At 45.0% G+C, this 21,622-nt stretch overlaps 1 protein-coding gene across 1 annotated transcript in view; it reads left to right on the forward strand.

The window, feature by feature from the left end:
* The first annotated feature begins 55 nt into the window (after positions 1-55).
* Positions 56-21,622, forward strand: part of LOC105675001 (C-Maf-inducing protein-like) — a 36,139-nt gene continuing 14,572 nt past the window's right edge. The window contains exon 1 of the mRNA XM_012371729.2: positions 56-6,807. Coding sequence (XP_012227152.2) covers positions 5,470-6,807 — 1,338 coding nt within the window. The 5' untranslated portion in view covers positions 56-5,469. The remainder of the gene's footprint in view (positions 6,808-21,622) is intronic.

The following is a 21,622-nucleotide window of genomic DNA, read 5'->3' on the forward strand; positions in this document are numbered from 1 at the left end:
GAAGATGGATTCCAGATCGTCGTAATCCATTTTTCATCAGCGAATATCTATTTTAGAGCAACCTTGGTGATTTATGACGACGGAATTGAAAATAAGTTTAATTTCAATCGTGTCAACGTCACGATTCGGCGGATTAGAGTTTAACTGGCAACACGTGGGACGTTTTTATCGTTCTTGGCTTTTATGCGGGTGGAAGGTAGCGTTCGTGCGATTATAGCGTCGCGCGTATCGCACGTAGGAACGAAATCTAAGCGCGACTATTATCATGCGTGCGCTCGTCGGTGCCTTACAGTTGCGTGATCGACGTGTACGCGCGCGGTAGTGCGATCGGCATTCGAAACGTCAACCAGTAGCGCTCGCGTGTTACAACATGCGTCTTGAATTTCGCAAGAGAGTAGTATTAATATCAAACGGTTAATGCCAACAAATCTAAATCTGCAGAAAAATTCCAGAGCCCTGAGGCAAAATTGTCGTCTTCGGTTTCGCGCGCGGAAAGATAGACTGCGTCTCGGACAAACGGTTGTCGATAATAACCATTTGATACTGATAAGAAAGCGTTGACGTCAAAATGCGTTATCGCCGTTCACGGTGGCTCGGTGAAAAGGTTGTAGAAAGCAAAGGAGAAAGCGGGACGCAGCGTCAAGTCGCGCTGTTTTTGCGAACACGGGTGTAAAAATAAGACACCGCCGAGGCGCGGGCATCATACCGCACATTGTATCACGTGGATCCTAAAATACGCTATCAGCTGATGCGATGAGGAATCTGAGATCGCTCTCATCACCGAGTTCCTGCAATTTCGCGCATGCAACTGCGTCGCACGATTCTATTGATCCGTGAGCCACCGGGACGAGCTTCCGTTGAGAAATTCGGCTCACGACAGATCTCGAGGAGGATCGTAATCGATTACGATCTTCCGGTCGCCGTCGGTCTGCGCTTTGATACGGATCGCGGCGCGCTCGCGCTCGCGGTTTATAAATACCCCGTGTCACGGAATATGGAGCGCGGTCTACAGCGTTTGACGTAATTCCGACACGCCGCCAAGCAGGTGCGCTTGCCGGGAGGCAGAAAAAAAGTCGGTGCACGCGGATAAACTCATTTACGATGTTGCGGTGTCAACAGTGCGCGCCGCGACGCGCGTTTCAGCTGTGCGATCGAAGTGGAAGCGCGCAGACGCGTTCACCAGCTCGCGAACGTTAAATATATACATATACATATTTTTTTTTGTCCAAGTCTTTTTGCTTTATTTGACTTTTGCGAAGCGTCCGCCGCAGATACTTCTCGGAAAGCTCGGCGTAGCGATGATATTGATGACGGTCCGCGAGATTTCTTGAGTAAATCAGAAGCTTACATGGTGGAGAGGATCTTGAGAGGATCAGAGGAAATCAGATTCGAATCGGCGAAGAGCTTACTCGGGATACTTGCGGAATAGTATTTGCTTAGAGTCTCAGAAAGATTATCATGAAGAAGAAGGTTTCTCCTATTATTACTCAATACGCGTAATATTCTCCGCGATTCGATTCGACCGCGCAAAATAAAGAAAATTCTTCAGCATTCTGAGTAAATGAAAGGATCTGACACTTGAAAAAATCCCGGAGAACGACTCGTAGACGTCTTTACGACGTCTCTCCGGCGCGGGTTTGATCAGCTTGAACTCATTACATTAGCCGAATCATTGGAGCATCGGAGCATTGTAAATCCTCCGCGAATCAACTCGTGGCTTGGCGCATCCGGCGTGCTCATTCGCGACAAAGACGGATAAAAAGGAGACATTCGACGAGAGAAGAGGAGGAACGCGATGGGCAACGCAGGCGTGAAAGTCGACGGCTTCTTCAACACGCATGCCTGACACCCGCTGACGCCGCCGTGTTCGGCGTTGCCGTCGTCGTCGTCGTCAGCGTCGCGCCTTCGTATCGACGAGTCGTGCGAGTTGCTCGCTCGCGAGAGCCAGCCAGTCAGTGGCCCACGACTACCGGAAACGAGCTCCCCCCGCGTCCCGACGACGAGGATGCGCAGGGGTGGTGGCGGACAACGACGTGGTGGGACATCAGCAGCGGCGAAACCGGAGGCGCGGTCGAGACGCGTCGGATCACCTCGCTGGCGTCACTCGCGAGGGCAGAGGTCTGCGTGACCCGATCCACCACGTGTCACACACATACGTATACATACGTTCTCTCTCTTTCCCTCCGACGTCGCCACCCGACGTCGTCGTGCTTGGCGACGCGCCCGTTGCGTTGCGTGGCGACCACCTGCTCTGACGGTGCTCGACGTCGCGCGAACGTCGCGACGGTGTCTGGGAATAATTAAAGCTGTGACGGAAGAAAGAAAAATTGCAGCGGGGCGAAAACCGAATTACTCGCGGCGAGGAAGCGCGAGATCGAGTAATCGGCACCGAAGGGTCTCAACGGTGCCTTCTGGAAGAAGAGCGGTTGGAAGTCGTGCTTCTACGACACGCGAGCGTGAATACATCGATATTTATTAAATCGCCGAGGAAGCTCGGAAAAAGTCTCGCGAGGAAAACTCGACGGAGCGCAGGCGACGCTGTTCGATCGCGTCTGAAAGAAGTGTACGCGGAAATTTCGCTGTGAGGGAAGAGCGTCGGAGTCGCCTTCGCCGCGATTCTCATTTGGCTCGTTGTTGTCCCGCGATAACGAAAGAGAAAAGAAACACGCGCGGTTGCGGCGTGTTGAGAACGGCGCGTGCAACGGGAGAATATCGCGCGGCGCGTTTCCGCGATCACGCGCGGGGCGAGCGGACGTGATTTATTTCGGCACCACGCGGCAATTTCGGAGAGGGGCCGCAGGAGAGCGAGAGAGGAAGCGGCGCGCTCGCTTGCAAAGGGGGAGGGGATGGACGGCACTCGCGCCGCGAGAAAAAGAGAGGCCGCGGGATAGAACGAGAGTAAAGCGCGACGCTTGCGTCAGTGGTGCACGCCGCGAGGAAACGGCCGCGTTGCGAGTTGCGGGTCGCTCTGAATCCGCGACCGCGCATTAAAACCCGAGAGGACAGCGTCGCGCAGAATAAAGACGAAGACTCGCGGAAATTGCGGATGGAATTCCACCGCGGACAGAGGTGCGTGCGCGGATAGGTGTGTTCGCGCGTGTATATGTGTAATGTATACGTGTGCTCTAACGGGACGGAGTAAAAGTACGCGCTCTGATTTCGAAGGCGCGCACTCCGAGCGAACGTAGGAGAGTCGGCTGGAAATTGTACTCTGGGGACTGGTTAGGTTGTTAAAGCCGATTGTGATGCCGCTGCTTTCGTTTTCGACGCGGCGGCACGTCGTTTAGAGATCCGCGAGACAAGCTTCGAGGAGGAGTTGTTCCGAATTTCATTCATCTTGTGGTAAAATAGAATAATACTCCGCGATATCGTTGCAAAATTCAACTTGGAACTATTGTTTCCGATTTCTGCTATAAAAATTAATCGACTTTTCGAGATTTGATTTGTGATATCGTTTGTGACATTCGAGCACTAGAAATTCATAAAGTAAACAAGGGATTCTACGGAACTTGCAGTTTCATTCATGATGCACAAGGAATGAAATTAAATAATGAAGATTGAAGGCGAGATGGTTGAATAAAGCAAGATTCGATGAAATTCGAATTGCCGCACGTTCGCGAAATTACCGAAGAGGATTTGCGGCGGCGGCGGCGGCGGCGGCGGCAGATTTCGCAGGAGGATTCGCCAAGGAGACGGGCGGCGGTCGCGAATTTACTCTACAATACATACAGTGGAATAATCCACGCGGCGCAGCTGTAAAGACGAAGAAATTGGCGGCGATAAGCGTCGCTGGGTACTATCTAATCGCGGAATCGCTCGCCCGCGTCGTGTACACAGCGCGCGATCGCGTTTTAATCGGCGTCGCGCGGCTTAGCGCGCCGTAATCTGTCGACGTCGTGCGAAAGGCGTGTTACTGTGTGACTTGATCGAGCGAAATCTTATGCAAGCTTTCCCCGACCTTCTCTATTGGATCGAGCGACGATATAACGATGATGTAACGTCGTGCTTCCATATCGCGCGAAGCGGAGGATCGGAAACAAATTGGCAATTGTACGAACGACGATTCCGCATAGACTGCAATTGTTACGAGTTTACCTCAGCGACGCACAATCAGCAACGGGAAGAAGGAGAGCGAAGCAATCCGGAGACTGTATCACCGCGTCATCCCGACACATCGTATATACAGAAATTATTCGGAGCGATCGGTGAGGAAGGAGGGAACTCCTGGAAGCTTGCCGATTCATACAAGTGGATCGAGCGGAGTCCCGAAGTCAACGGGAGATCGGGTGTCTTTAGATTTGAGATTCCGCCGAGTCGATATTATCCGGTGTGCGCGGCGAGAAAACGACAGTCGCGAGTAAACGTCCGCGACGGGCGTGCGATAATTCCGCGCGAACTCGCGACTAGTCATCGATCGACCAGCGGACGCCGCGCGCCGCGACGCCCTCTTTTCCCCGCCGCGTCGTCCCCACCTGTCTCTGTCGTCTCCTCCGGTCGTGTGTGTCAGACATTTACGTATCACGTCGGAAACACGCCTGGCGCGCTCTCTCTTCGTCCCTTTCTTACTCTCACACATTTCCCACTCTTTATCTCTGCGTCTCTCTGTCACTCTCTCTCTCTTTCTCGCGCACTCTCTCTCTCTCTCTCTCTCTCTCTCTCTCTCTCTCTCTCTTTCTGTCTCGATCATCCACCTCCTCTGTGGATCCTATTTCTTCTTCGGCATACAAGTCGCGTTTGCGACGTCGTAGTCCGCGTATCGTCCTGTTGTCAAACGCCAGGCGAAGGGGTCGTTTATCCTTCGCCTATCGCAAGGTGGCATTGACATCGGCTCCGATGTCGCAAGTCGTCAAAGATGCGTCGCGGCGTGTTCCGGCGTGTGCGCAAAAAATAACGAGTGACTGAGTTCGCTTGCGTGAGAAAGAAGAAAGACAACGCGGTGCTCCGAAAAACCCCCCTATGTTCGTCGAACGTTTCGTGTTTCCGTCGATCGATTCGTCCCTCTTTCATCGCGATGGTGATCGGTGAACGACCTTGAGTGATCCTGTCGAGAGCAATCGCGGTGGACGATAACCCCCGGAGAACAAAGGACGCACGTACGCGAGGGGGTGAGTTCGGGGAGAGAGAGAGAGAGAGAGCTTCTTCATCCATACACGCGGGGGATTAGCCCCGAGCCGATCGGGGAAATACACCGACGACGGGGAACAAAGAGCCGCCGCGGCAGACACGGGGGAGGATTATCAATCTGCGAGGGTGCAAATCCCTCTATTCGCGCGCGTGCCGGATGTCGATACGACGAACCGCGAGCACAGGGTACGAAAACCACGGGACGACGATACATATCTCAATAGCGCGTAGTCGTTCGTTCGCGACGCATCTCCCACGCTGTCGTTCGGAAGCGCGGCCGAGTCCGAGTTCTAGAAGCTTCCGCAAAACGTAAATAGAGAAATAAATCTGAAGAAGAGACGCACGATGTTCTGCTTCCAAAGTCCCTTCACACGCTCGTCGCGCAACGTCGTGTCCGCCAGCTCGTTGTCGACGAGCAAGAGCAAGTCGTCGTCGTTGACCAGCGCGATTCTGTCGTCCGCGAAGACGTCTGAGGCGGAGGATCGCAAGATGTCCAACGCGACCGAGTGCAACCGACGGGGCTCCGAGGCGACCAGCGAGGGCTCCAACTCGTCCATCCGTTACATCGACCAGGAGGCCTCGATGTCCAGCAGCACGGACACGCTTCCAGGTATTCGCACCGATTATTTAGACGTGGAGCCGCTATCGCCGAGCGTGGACGCTCTGACTTCGCCGAGCGGCGTAACGGTCGTTCTGAACGGCACCGGCGGCTCGAACGAGCAGCAGCGAATCTCGCCGCACGATAAGTATCATCAGACGACCCTGCAGTCACCGAAGAAGTCCAGCAACGGCATCGGTAGCAGCTGGCGCCGAAAATTCATGCTGCGTCTCCGCTCCAGCGATTCATCGAGCTTGAACAACGGCGAGACGTGCTCTTCCTCGACGTCGCCGTCGCCCGCGAGCGAGTCAACGCCCGGATCGTCGTTTTCCTCGAAGAATCTCCATATCGACGAGGGAAGACAAGGCACCGTCGTCTCGTCGCCGCCGGTGCAGATCGATGTAAGCGGCGACGGAAGTCCACAGACGACCGTCGCCGCGTCCGTCGGCGATATACCGTCTCTGGCGAATGGCTTCAGCGAGCTTGAAGAGGAGGAGAACGACGACGACGACGACGACGACGAAGAGGAGGCCTGCAACCCTGAAACCGAGACGGAGGAAAATTCATCCTTGCCGTCCAGCCCCGCGGCTGCGTCCACCGTCGCCCTGGCATCTTCAACGGCGCCCTATTACGACTTCCTGTCGGTGAACTGCGGTGCGATGCGCCAAGAAACTACCAGCACTAGCTCGCCGCAATTGTCGTCCGGCACGAGTCTGCGTTCGTGCAGCGCGGATTCGCCGCCCGCCGACACTTGCAGCTCTTACGGCGAGCACAGCAGTCCGGGCGTGGACTCGCTCAAGCCCGAGGCGCTCCTCGACGCGGCGAGTTGTCTTCCGGCCGCGAGATCATGCCCGAATCTGGAGCGGCAGAGCGCCGGCTGCTCCTCGGCCAGCGGATCGTCGAGCCCGAGCCCGAGTCCGGGCCCCGCCGGGCCCCGTTTCAAGCCGCTCGAGGAGGGCGATATACAGGTGTGCTATCTAAATCACACGCACACCCTCGTGAAGAAGATCCTGTCGAGCAAGTTCTTGAGACGTTGGGAGACGCACCATCTCTACCTCAACGACGCCTGCCTGTCCTCCAAGACGGTGAGTGTGCACGATAGTCTGCTGACGTAAACGCGCCGCTTTATCGCACGCGCTCTTTGTGCGCGCTCAGCTGGGATTCCAGCGAGCGTCGCGTATGACGTCTTAAAACTTGAAGTTTCAAACCTCATGAGAGACAAACATGTTTTTCATTATAAAAGAATTATACCTTATTTTTTGCCGAACGAATCTATTAATTTTATCGGCGAATTAAACTGACGAAAAATCTTATGTAATTAATCGCCCGTTTAAAATTAGAATGCAAATGATGATCGGCGAGTATTTTGAATGAGAATATTTTTATGCACGGGTCATGATCTGCTTTTTTGTCCGGGCAAAGTACAGTCTAATGATTAATAGCCTTATTTCGCGATTTATTAACGCCAGAATACTCTGTAGTTTTGTTCGAGATCTCTATTCTCGGCACAAGTCGCTTCCAAGCTCGTTACGTTACCGCGCGTAGGCGTAGTATAGCGAGTCCTCCGTCTGTGCATTGTATCATTATCCCGATTACGGGTTACTATGGTAATCTGCAGACGTTAATGTGATTGCAACTACTCGAGAGGAAATCCTGCCGTCGAACTTTGTCTCTCAATCGGATTATCGTATTTGCCATCGACAAATTGATTTAAGATAAAGAGCGACGTAATTGGAAAACTACGCGAGAGATAAGTGCGAGGAATTCGAGTTGTCTCTCAATTACGCAAAAACTCGCAGCAACCACGAACTTGATAGGACCAAGGACGGGCACAAGCGGCTCGTAGCTGTTTGTTTTGGAAGTGACAAGCGAGTGTTTGGTGATGGTGAAATTTAGGTAGAACACAATCTCGCGCCCGTCGTGTCGTATCTGCTTCAACATTTCTATGCCATAATTTGATCTACTCGGTCGCTTTTCGCGCAAAGGACTCATTTATCGCAGTTTGTTATGTAAACTCGCAGCGTGAAGTATTCATACTTCATCATCGCGATTCACAGTGGTCTTCTTTGAAAGAAGAATCTCTGTAATTGAAGTGCTGAGCTCGCGAAGATAATTTAACAATGATCGTCTTTCATCTCCTTGCCTCAAGTTGAACGAATTAAGTGCTATTCCCGATATCATATTATATCACAATTTCATTGCCACATCAATTTATTATATTCATAAATATTTGCTAATAGACTTGACTAATCTACGTTGATGTTGTCGATCACCTAAAATCAACTGTCAAATTTAACAATTAAAAATTTTATTTCTTATTAAAAAATTTTATTTCTTAGAAATTGAAATTAATGTTTTTACGAATAAACATTTATGAATTTGCAAATATATAATAAAAATAAATTATAATATATTGCAATTTTTGTGCCGTACAATTTTACTAAATTTATAAAAAGAATATATGTTGACGTCATCGATTTAAAAGTTATCAAATTTATTAGTTATTTATTTCAAAAATATTAGACTTTAAAATGATCGAAATAAATGTTTACGAATTTGTAGTTGCGAAAATAATAAATGATATATTATATCACAATCTCTTTGCTATATAAATTTATCATATTTATAAAACTTTGTTGATAAAATCTATGCTGACGTCATTGACTTAAAAACAATCGTAAAATAACGTAAAATTTATCATTTATTTATTAAAATAATTTTTTTTCTTTAAACATCGAAATAAAAATTTATGAATATACGAATGTTTACGAATTTGCAGCTGCAAAGATAATAAATGCTATCACATTACAATCTTTTTGTCATATAATTTTATTATTTATACTGATAGAATCTGTACTTACGTCACAAAAACAACAATCTATTTTATCATTTATTAAAAAAATTCTAATTTTTAGAACGACCGAAGTGAATATTTGTGAATGAACAAATTTTTACAAATTTGCAATCGCAAAAATATTGAAAATTATGTTTTTTTCTCAATTATTAATGTTTCACTCTCGATGCTTGAATTCGGTTTACCACATTTTTTACCGCGGCAATCTCCGATTTCTCGTTATCCGCGGACCAAGAATACGTAGTATGAATAACAACGAAATCCGCGGAGATCGGTCATCTCGAACGGCAATGATTACGCGTCTCTCCCGTTCCCGCGCTCACCCCACCGCTCACGGTCGCATTGTATCGAAATGCAATCTGCATCGTCAGAGCCCGAGATACAGTCCCGTGCGACAATTTATGGTCGCGATATACGGCAAAGTTCACCGGTGGTCGCGGGGGTACAGCCGCGGTCGCAGCTGCACCGATCAGCGATGGATCCCCCTTTTAACCCCCTCCGTTCCTTCTGTACGGGTGACGTTACGAAATTGCGATCGGGTTTTCTGTGCGCGCACGAGAGAGAGAAACGTCGGTCGGGAAAACCGGCTAAATTCGTTTACCCCTTCACCTTTCAGCAGTCACGACATACGATGCCGATGCCTGGTTACGGAACCGCCGCCCCACGGTGTTCTCCGCGAAATGCAATTTATCGTTTCGCTTTACAGGAAAGCGCGCTACGCGGAGTAGCACTTGATGTACTCCGTCAGCGTGATAGATTCTATTTTCGTAGCGAGGCGTTTATACGTAACTCCTTGACAAGAGAGAGAGAGAGAGAGAGAGAGAGAGAGAGAGAGAGAGAGTCAAGGAGCCACATTATCTCTCTAGTATATATATATACATACTTATTATATTCTATACACATATATATATAAAATAAGTTTTTTTACCTCGCCGAGTCACAATTATCACGATGACGCACGAAGAATTTTTGTCATGAAATCCGCTGGTGTCTGTTTCTTCTTTTTTTTTCGTGATAACGGGAATTATTCGTGCGTAATAGTGTGCACAAGAGAGGCGTGTACGACCTTACCGAAATACGTTCTTTACGTTCTTCCGATGACGTTACTTATTTAGATTCATTCTCGCGAATGCGCGTTTCTTTTTTCTGAACAAAAAAAAAACCATCTGAGAAATTTTCCTCATTTCTCGCATTCCTTCGTCGCGCTTCGATGCATCCGTGTGCGTGCGCTCGGAGATACATATTACTTATTTGCACGTGTAGAAATAATACCAGATATTCCGGATCGAGTTATCATAGTGATCTAGGGGGATAATAGCCGCCGAAGAGTCATAAATAACAATAGAGATAATAATATCGGCGTAGTGTAATACGTGACATAACAAAACGCGTAACGCAATGAACGCCGTAATGAACGTCGATAGGAGGTGATATCCAAGAATACACCAACGTCGCAAAAAACGCGCACTTTTCTCGGCGATGCGCAAGGACGCCTCGTTATCGATAAAAGTTCGCGGTTGTTCGATAAAATTCCACGTTTATCGGATTGAGACGAATTCTGATTAATCGCCCGTCAATATCAATGCGCAGCAGGAATTCGAGAAACGCGCAGCGCGAATTTCGCCCGAATCCTCCTCCGCCGTCGCGGCGTGCAACCGTCGTGTCATGTTAATTTGTCGATCATCTCATTGATCGCGCGGCGACGCGCGTTATCGCCGACATTTGATTGGCTCAAGCCGTGCGTCACCTTACGCGAAAAATTCAGATGAAACAACGGTGACGGCACAGTCGGCGAAAACAGGCGCGCTCTGATTACTAATTCCATCCGCTATGGTTAATCGAGCGAGCAACCGATAAGAGAGTCGCGACGTCTCTGACGCAGTCGAATCGCGAAAAGATCGGCCTGTCAATACCGTGGAATCGTTACTAGGCTCGCTCAAGTATAACGATGCTGAGGCATTTTTGTTTACTTGATATTGGGTGCCGTTAGCTATTCGATATGCCCGTCATACAGATATTCATATTTGAATAATAGAAAAAAGAATTCGCCGATAGCGAAAATAAACATCAATCTGTAATATTCGCTGAATTCAGCGAACATTGCAGGTTGATGCTTATTGCGTTTATTCCGCGTTTATTTATGACTAGTGTATTGAGGTCGATTAATACGCCATTGTGCGATGTACGAGTTTAGATTAAAATAAGATATATTCCGCGATGCATTCTTCATAAGGAAATCGTGCGGATCAAAGGCAAATACTTAGCTTCAAATCACAGGACGCGTGGCCGACCTAAATAGTGGTCCCGTGCTCCTAAAAATACATTTTACGTCATATGGTTTATTGCTGAACGTCCGGTTTAACGAACGTTTTGTTGCTGAGCGAACAAAAGCTGCATTAGTACACAGAAATATATATCGCGCGCGCGCGCGCGCGCACGCGTGACATGTAGGTACGCATTATACATATATGCACATAGATTACACCGTGAAATTCCGCCGGGCGCTATCCGCCGCGCGAATACGGCATATAATAAACCGCACCATTGTTTGTACGGAATACCGCGGAATTAAATTTATCGAATCGCAGCGTCGCACATCCCCGGCCGGGATACGATATGCATTTAAATAAGAATAATATTCCAATGCAATAACGTACATTTCCGCGATCCGCTGTTTTTCGACTACTATTTTGTTGAAACGGTGAAACAGAATTTCCGCCATAAAGGAAGTATTTTATTATATTCATTAAAGACATAAAAAATGCATTTTCAGAGAACTTGAGGTGCATATGCATAAATAAAAAAATTATAAAAAATAGGATAAATAAAGGATAGATATATACAGAATTGATGAAACGCATAAAACTGTGAAAAATAAGGATAAATATAAATATGGCATAATGGGCGTGCTGTGCTTCCGGCATGATCTCCGCTCTCAATGCAGTTTTTGTGCTTCTAAAAGAATCACGATACTTTACTGCAGCTTTATCGCAACGTATTGTTTCGAAATATCCCGGAAAACACGGTAGGAAAGTTCGAAAAGAAAATCCCCTTTTATTGCTGAATAAAACGGGACGGTACGTAAGTACAGCTCATTCAACACGGTCAAATCCCTTGAATCTTTAATTACGCGGAACGTTGAAACTGGCCGAGCCGGCTTTATCGTCGAAATAGCTACGACTTCTCTTTACTCGACCAAACAGGCGCTGAATTCCGGTCAGTCGGATTAACATGATTCGGTTTACCGATGCCTTATTAATGAACTGCGAGCCGCGCGCTGACAATACCAACAAGCCGAGGTTTCGTTAATGAATGTTGCATCGCACGTTGTTGGCGTTTCACGAATCACGACATGGAAAGTCACAAAGATAATCTGTTAAATGCTTAGCAATTAATCGACAATATATATACGAAAGCGAAACAAGAAAGTGAATAACGTATGATTCTTTAAGAACAAGAAAGCAGCAAAAAAAGAAAATCTTATCATTGTTAAACCGGACGTTCAGCAATAAACCAATCGTATGACGCGAAATGTATTTTTAGAGCATGAGACCACTATTTAGGTCAGCCACGCGTCCTATAATTTGATGCAAAGTATTTGCTTTTGTTCCGCGTGATTTTTCTACGAAGAATGTATCGCGAGAATATGCACGCGACGTGAAAACATCGAATTTCTATTTTCATTAATTTTTTTTCGCACTTGCTACATTGAATTCTATATTAATACCGTGAAGAACACGCGATAGGGACATATTAATAGAATTGTTATCGCGACGAATAATGTAGAGTAATGTCGCCTCGCGCCCTTGTACATTTCATTTCACTCATTACTTTATAAACCGTCGGCTCGGTCAGTTCCAGTAATTATCGCTTTAATTAACAAATGTTGCTACGTGACACGACGTTCTCATCGGATCGGTGGTGTTACACTGACGCAACGTCGGGCACACGAACACATAACGCAAACAAGCCATAATTATATCCCTTTTGGAATCAACGGCAGCATTAATTAATTGAGTGCTTCGAAATAACTTGGTTCAGTTTTTTTGTTTTTTTTTTTTTTTTTTTTCTATTATAATAAAACTAGCGTATTTTTGCGCATTTTGATAACTAGAAGGTTTTATCGATTCGGTTTCGGATTACAGGGATTTAGTTACACCGGTTTATATATCGACGGCTTGCAGTTTAATTCATGACAGATAGCCGCGCTACGTGCAGTAGCGGAGGGATTCATCGGGGGAAATAATGCGCCACGAGAGAATTACTCGCGACACGCAGACCGCGGCGAGGGGCTTCCGCGCGCGCGGCAGCGAAGGACGATCGTAACGCCTCGCCGTTCGCTGACGCAATTATTTTTCTCCGTGTTATTGCACGGGGAGGAAATTATCGTCGTCTTTTAACGACCGTGCCGTTGCTCCGGCGCGGAAGATCGCCGGTAATAACCCGGCAACGCGTTTTATCGCCCGGCGCTCAGCGACGATCATAAATCCCGCGTATTACCCCATTTATCGGACGAAATCGCGAATTGGCTGGAATGTCGCATTACGTGTCGTCGTCGCACGTACTTTATTCTTCGAAAAGTACGTGCATAAAATTATGCGTATCGTGAAAAATGTCATTCTGACGTTAACGCTCGCTTTTTTTCACGAGAATCAAAGTTAGAGTCATCAGAGTTAAGCGTGATATAACAGCGGAATAATGATAAAGATTTCTTCTTCCTGGAAGAGGAAGTGCGTGAAACCGTCTTGAATTTTTATGTGTGAAACAGCAACTGTATTGATGCAAACTGTGCATAATAATAATAATGATAATACTAATAACAATAATAATAATAATAATAATAATAATAATAATAATAATAATAATAATAAGCGGAATTCTGTTATTTACACGCACGTGCGCATATTGCGTACTGGAGAAAATTGGAAATTCTATACGTTATGACAGAATCCATCAACGGAATAAACAATGGCACGCGAGATATTAACGCAAATATTATGTTGCAAATCTGTCGGAATATCGAGAAAAAAAAACACCGCCATTGAACGCGTTGTTTTACCGCGCTTTGTTCCAATGTATTTTTTTTTTTTTTTTTTACGAAAATGCGCATATGTAACAATGCGCTTGCGTCGTAATGAATAAGCGGTAAACAAAATCGTACCATCGTGACGCATTTGTGTGTCGGTGGTTCTGACGCACCTGAGTTCGGCGGAAAGAGTTGAACGGTGGTAATTGAAACGGATTGCAGTGCCTCTCTGAAATGACAACGTAGGAGAGGAGCCAACTTTGCGAGCCTGGCACGATCAAATAACGATCTGATATTGGATTGAATCTATTTAGAAAAATGCACTTTGCTTAATATTTGAAGTAACAAAACGACGAGTGAGGAACTTGCGCGAGCGAGGTACATCAAAGCACGATACGGATATTTGATTGCGAATTTATTTAGAAATGCACTTTGAGAAAGTCAACTTAAAATTAAACTATCCTGAAGACGAAAAATAAATGGAAGAAAAATAAAAGGCAGAGGTAGGATTCATCGTGAACCCCGGTGTATTAAAGCACAACTCGCATACGTGCGTTCGACAGCATAGATTTATTTCAGCGGGGGCACTTCGAAGATTACGAGCTCAGTTATCGCATATATCTTGGTACATAAAAAATATCGCGGAAGATCGATCACGCGGCTATATTGTAATTCGATGCGTTGTCGCGGCGTTGAATCGGAGCTACAAACCGTGAGGCGGCTCTTTCAACCGGCGCGTGGCTTTTGGCATTTACGCGCTCCATTTATTACCGAAGCATAAACTGAGGATGGGCAGGAAACTCGTCTTGGATAACACGCGATGCCATTAGATTATTACGTGACGCAGGAGTAAAGTATTTCTCGCGACGCAAATACTGCTAATGGCCGCCCGTCGTTCGTATGTCGATGGACAACGGACGCAATTAACACAATTTCAATTGCGGCCGAGGTGTGCGACGTTAATATAACGGCCGACGTGTCGCGCATCATTATGTTTACACGGATCATTCTCGATCGGCGCGCGCGACCCTCTCCGCGGCCGGCGTCAGCGAAACGAGAGCAGTACTTTCATCCGCGTCACTGGGATCCTGTATCGAAAATCGAATGGTTTCGTCGAAAGGAAAAAAAGATTGATTCGCGATACCGTACGCGGAAGCGACTATCGCGCAAAAGCAATGACAATGGTATTTTCTTTTACGCCGGGTGTCGCGCGCGTAACGGCCACCCTCACGTCAATGGAATTCGGCGAACTATGCCGTGCAATCGCGTTACAACCAGTTCTTTCTCATTGCGTGCTCCGGCGACTGCCTTTGGAATTGAATTTCCTGCTGTAGCTCCTATGTAGTTCACGTGAGAGCGATATCAAGCGTTTGACATCGAATTCAATACACCAACACGTTTGTTATCGATATAATAAATTTTGTGTCTAATGTCATATTTGGTATAAAACCTTTTCTGGAACATTATGCGCTTAAAAAGCAATATTTATCGCGGAATACTTGGATCCTGCCTATTTTTAAACATTTTAAAATATTGTGTTTAAAACTTACTACGTGAAGCTTACTATGTGAATTCCCATTGATCAGATATATCATATTTCAGCTAAACTTAACTTCAAATTTGGCCGATATAATTCAGTGGATTAAATAAACGGATTAGAAGCAGACAGATGGATTTAATCGGTGTGCTATTTCAAGTTTTGCGGGTGTAATATGAATGACTAGAGTCAGCAGCGCATGCCACGCTAAATAGATTAAAGTTACAAAACGGAAACACTGAAAATATAACAACAAATTATATATGGGTTATATATATATTCCGTTTTGTAATTTTAATTTATATATACAGATATAATTATATATAAAATATATATATATAATTTATATATAATTTGTATATATGTATATATAGATTTTTGTATTCTTATCGCTCACATTTAGCGCTAAATGTGACTGTCTGGTTTTGAATGTCTCTCGTAGCCCTATTTACGATTGGTATTTCATTGAATCTATAAATGAACACAAACTGAAACCATGATATGGTTTTGCGTCAATACGGTTTCGCATATCAAGTCTTTCATGTGTAAATGATGAATTAAAATAGCAGTGCTATCTTTAAAGGAAAATTTACAACAATAAATGTTTCATTCGGGGTATAAAAATATATTTTAAATGTATCATATTGCGTAACGACAATAACATCGACAAATATTGATAATTATTCTATAAACAAGGTCGCAATTAATGTAATCGTACTCCGAAAGTGACCGAAAGTGACCGAAAGTGACCGAAAGTGTCATCAGCTTCTAAAAAATGCTCGAGATGATGTGACGTGCGTTACATTATCTGCATTTCGCATGTATTATAGTTTGAATGAAAGAAAGAAGAAAAAGAAAACGGAAAGAAACGAAGACACAACATCGTGTTTTTGCGTTTTTTTACACATAATTCCGGCAGAGTCCAACAATTATGGAATGTATTCGTAGCCATCCCGTTGATGCATCACCAATAACAGCCGCTTAATGACATTTGATTAGCGTATTTACACGGAGTCGTAATAAATAATGTGCACACACGTTGATGTCTACCGATGACGGCTCGTGGATCGGCCAGAAATTTTTTAACAAGTGGAACGGTGACTTTCGTACGTTTGCTTGCTCGTAAATCATCGTGCGCGTTCATTATTAATGCCTGCTTTCTGCTCGTTTATGCAAGATTAAGTAGCAATGGCGATCTGCGCGGCAATAAAGATCTCCGCCGATATTTTATATATATATTCGTAAATATATATAATCATTATTTATTTTCGTCATAATTGTTACGCGCGAGTAATCGAAGCGTAATTAATTTAATTCACTGTTTTTATGAGATATAATTTAATTCACTGTTACCGCGCGAGGATAATCAAATAATTGTATGTAATCAAAGATTCGCTGTTGATTTATACGTGCGCGCGTACCGACGACTAAAATTTACGGCCATAATGCAGGTAAATAGTTTTAGATTGTGAATTTCCTGTTTACATATAAATGTATTGACGTAAACGTGTTAACATTTGATATTTACCGTCGTCTTCGTTAAACAAAACGCGGATTAGCAATGCTGTTAATCTCGCGCAGTTTTATAAAACGCTTGGCGGAATGCTTACGAAAAAAAAGTGGAGATTTCCTATGCTTCAAAATCAGTCGCGACGTTGTAAAAATTGTGCATTGTCGATGAAGAAACAATCGATTGTAGGGAAGTCCAGTGTCGCATTCAGATACAAGTCGAAGTGTCGGCTACATTGTCAAGTGTTTTTGTCAGCGGGAGAAAAAAGGCGTTATGTATTGTGATTACAATGTTTATAACATATTATTATTTCATCTTTTTTCTGTTGCACTGCGATCATTTTAATAGTGCCATGCATATTAATTGCATATGAAGTTACGATGCAATTATTCTCTTATATGCGTCACATATAATATGATTAAATCCTCGACGTAATCGAATGCAAATACAACGCGTTAAATATATTCATTTTGAAAGCCCACTTTCATGTAGCCGTGCGCGATGTGAACGTTCGTATTTACTCAGCGAATGAAAAATAAAATGACGAGACCGAGAGATTTCAATTATGAATATATTAAAACGTGTTAAATCTCTGAGTCGCGAAGGAAAATTATGACCATTATTTGTCCGAGCATCGAAATCTGTGACGTTGAGCAGCGAGTCAATCTTGAGAGGGTTAAAATCCTCGCCGTATCGCCTCGCACGGTACACTTTTTGTTCACGCATGGAGCACGCGATGACGTTCGTACTCAAATCTCCGTCGAATGAGGTTCCGCGCTAGTTCGCCTTTGACCCCTTCGACACAATCGGAGACGTATATCACAAACGAAATATATCGTCAGGGCGATGTCTGTCTTATTCGTGGAAGGAAACGCCGGAAGGAGATTGAGACAAATTGGAGCTGCTCACATATTACGTTGACGCAGCATCTCTGTCCATGCGCATATATGCACACACTATATCTCAAAATTTCAAACTTAACTTCTCCGATCAACTTGCTTCTTTTTTCTATGAATGGTCTCTTTTTTTCAAATTTTTAATATTGTAAAAATCAAATTAACTTTCTGTTAATTTCTTTGAATTTAAAATTTAACCTACGCTCGACGTACCATTTTATTTTAGCAGCTTGATCTAGATTCGAGAATAATGTATAATATAAATGAGAACATATTATGTTACATTAAATCTGGAAATATATTTAGCGTGTTGTAATAAAATCTAACGTTTTCTTTATTTTTCAGAATTAAAAGATTTTATTTTAGTATGGAGCTGTTGAAATTATTATAAAGTACATAGAGATAAATTAAAATTAAATTTTAAATTGACTTTTCCTCTAACGTTTAAACCAAGCTTTGGCTTAAGTTAAAAGCGCGTTATTTTTCATCACTCTGAAAATGTACATGTTTCGATGTTGAGAAAAATCGTTTGGAAATCAACTAAAAAATCTGTAATTTTGGAAGAAAAAGTGAATTTTTTTTTGGGTATCCTGTATATATGATGGCAAAATCGGAACGAGTGAATCGGATGATCGCTCACGCAGCGAGTGCGACTCTATGCGCCAGCGAGCGAGCGTGCGAGCGTTCGTGCGTGCCGGCGTGCGTGCACTGTATGTACGAGCGTGTACGGACGTGTGCTTCACTGACGTCAAAGCTGACCCTGGGCTACGTGTTCAAGCAGCGACCGCTTCTCGCTTCTCGCGCTAACGCCGTGTAAAATACCGGTTGGCGTTTTTCGTGGCCTTCGCGAGTGCCGTCGGCGCGGATCCCTTGCCGAGACACGGGAGAACGGTTTCTGCGCGAAGAAGCCACAGGAAAAGCTGTAAAAAGATGATAAAATACATAAAGAACTTAGGCAGGAAGTCTTGAAGAAATCGCTGACTTGGATTCAGACGCAGAATTGAAAAATATGTCTGATGAAAGGAGACCTTAGAATTCAATTGAATAAATAGTTTATTAAGTTCTCACGGCAATTCAAAGTAGAACGCGATAATTTAGATGAACTCGGTGTGAAGCTCGTTTCACAATTAGAAGCACAATCAGAAGCTCAGCTCACAATCAAATAATTTGAAAAATATCTGTCTTTAAAAATAAGAAAAGTAATTAATAAAAATAAATAAAAGAGAGAGAAGGAAATGGCATGAGAAAAAGACACGATGTTAAACAGGGACTCTCGTATTGAAGAAGAAAAGGAAAAAGAGAACCGACATTGTGCAAATATTAGCACGTCGCAAGGCGACCGGCGGACCGTGGCTGAAATCTCTCGTCGCAGTTGTGAATGACGGAGTTGTTACGATTTGAGTCACCGAGGTGCGAACGCAGTGTGTCGGAGCAATTGTCGATCGAAGTGTGAGGATTTCCGAGTCGAAGTGGTCTTGATCCCGCGTCTTTTAGCCACCACGCGCAAAGAGGAGCTGTATTTCGTCGGCAAAGCGAAATACGAAGTGCGCGAGCAAACACACACCGAACGTCAGAAATAATTGCGTCTCGCGGGAGGACACAATGGAGCATCCTGCAATTAGACGCTGCGCAAATCTGCGTTATTTTAATGAGGCGCGAAGTGGCTTGAACTGTCAGAAGTAATGAGACGTAGCAGCCGCGGCGGAGTTAAATCGTTTTCACAGCTGTTGAACGCGGCCGCCGGCGGGAGGACTCCGGCGCGGGCTGCAGTACGCGCGCAGATAAAACACAGGAGATCTCCTCAATGGCCCCCAATTAGCGGCTGCTGCGGAATAGCGGCGAACGTGCGGATCTCAGTTCTGCAGACAATTAGCGGCGGGAGACGAGTAGGCAGGCAGGCAGGCGTGAGACGCGCGTAGGTTCGTCCGAATTCGTCCCTTTTGCCGTGACGTAGGTAGAAAAGCGCTCAACTTTCATTACCTGCTCGGCTCGAGGAAACGTATGAATTTCAGGAATGTAGTTCTGAAACTCGTTAAACTCGAAAGTGGAAAAAAAGCCGAGTTAGCTTTGAAAGTTAATATCCCGTGGGAGGGACCCGTTATTCAAAGCCCTGGTAGTTAACTGCGAAACTCTGTATCGCGTATAACTTCTCTTTTTCTTTCGCGTGGAGTCGTGCGCCGTGGCTATTAATTGCTATGAATTCTATAGCGTTGCGTACATCGGGGGGGCCGCGATCTTTTTTTTATCGCGCTTTTAACGCGTCCAGTTTTAAGGCGATAAAAAAATACGTAAGAAATACCTGCGAATACTGTTTTTTTTTTTATTGTGCGCGAATTTCCCGTGACAATTAATATTTGCGAGTTTGCGAGTTTCCGGAGCGCTGTGCGGAAATTTGCTCGCGTGTTTGAAACAAAATGCTGCGCGTAAAACAATTGCAGAGAAGGGCGGCGCTTTCGCGGCGCCGTTTAACAGCCGTAAAAATACAAGCTCGTTTTCGTGCCGCTTGGAACATGAAAGAATCCATAAAGCACCCGTCTTGCGTCTAACACGGCGTTTGGCAGGCGAGCGCAAACATTTGGCGCGACTGGAGCAGAAGTGGAGCGCGTTGAAAAATTTCGGTTGGCGTTCAGAGATTGTAAAGCGTTGTACATTTTCTCCGCGAAGCCGTTAAAAACGTAATTTCCGCGCGGTCTGAGATTGCGTTCTTTCAGTCGGACGCAATGTATTTCGTTCGAGTAGAAAATTCATTGAAAGAACAAATTGTGCATTTAAAGCAGTGTATTCGAGATAAGTAGATTATTTATCGTATCTGGATTGTGCTTTGCGATTTGTGAATGCGTTCTGATACATTTATTATCTTTAATATACTTGGCTGCGCGTGTTAAATGACGCATGTATAATAAAGGTTAATGAGGAAACTCGATTATCCGTTATTATCTAATGTTATGTGAATATTGAGCGAATGACAAAAGATCTATCAAAATTTGCACAAAAGAATATTTGATTGACATTTGATAAATATCCTTTGACGCGAATTTCCGGCGAGTGGATTAATTAATAAAGATAAGCGATTAACTCGAGGCGGCGTTTTAAATTAAAATAAATGAAATATGAGTTTGATTGATCGCGTCGATTGTGGACCGCTTAAAGCGGAGATCTAATCCGAGAGAGTTTGTATTATTAAGCGACGAAATAAAAACCACTTTAACTCAGCGGCATGTTTGGGAGTCCTTTCCGGCGCAAATTCCATCGGATCTATGAATGAAATGCAACGTACCGAATTACCGCTGTAAGAAATAATTTCAACATCAGCGCTGACGTTACTACTGAAACCTCAATCAAGTTTCGTCGCGGCAGAAATTTCGTTGCCCGATGCAGCATAATTTTAGTCTGCTCGCGACAACTGCGAGGTGTCATGATTGCGTACAACGTGCGCGACAATGAATCGAGAATATATTCGTGTATTTCGCGTACGTACGCATACATATATATGTACGCCGTGTACGTGAAAGCAGTTAAAGGGTTAATCCTGAACAAATACCCCGCTTATGAGTCGTCACGGACGGAAGGGTAAATCATCGCGTATATGCACCGTCATAACCAGTCCGCTTCTACTGGCTGAGCATACGCGTTCCACATCCACTGACGTGTGAGAGAAAGAGGGAGACAGCGGCGGCTTTTATTCACGGCGGAATGAGCCGCTACGTGCGGACGTAGGGATTTATATTTCGGCGAAGTGAACCCGGAGGAGGAAAATGTCACCGGCAGCTAAGCTTCAGCTGTCAATAAGCGCCTTCGCGTTGCGGTCCCTCCGTCGAATCGAATGGCGATCGATCAATGTATTTTAACGTTGATATTTACCGCTGCCACGTCCGCCACGTCAACGGAACGAAATTACTCAGCCGAGAATACCGAATTCGAACTTTTCTCAATGTTTCTTCCCAGCTTCCCTCAAGTTTATTTCTGGCGATGATAGAAATGCGATGTAATTAGTGATCAAACAACGTTTTGAGTTTTATGATTACCTTTCTAATCTTAAAGTTTTTTACATTAAGATTGTTTCGGAAGTTTGTTTCA

The sequence above is a fragment of the Linepithema humile genome, chromosome 4 (genome assembly GCF_040581485.1).
Source record: "Linepithema humile isolate Giens D197 chromosome 4, Lhum_UNIL_v1.0, whole genome shotgun sequence".
In the NCBI taxonomy this organism is placed as follows: Eukaryota; Metazoa; Arthropoda; class Insecta; order Hymenoptera; family Formicidae; genus Linepithema; species Linepithema humile.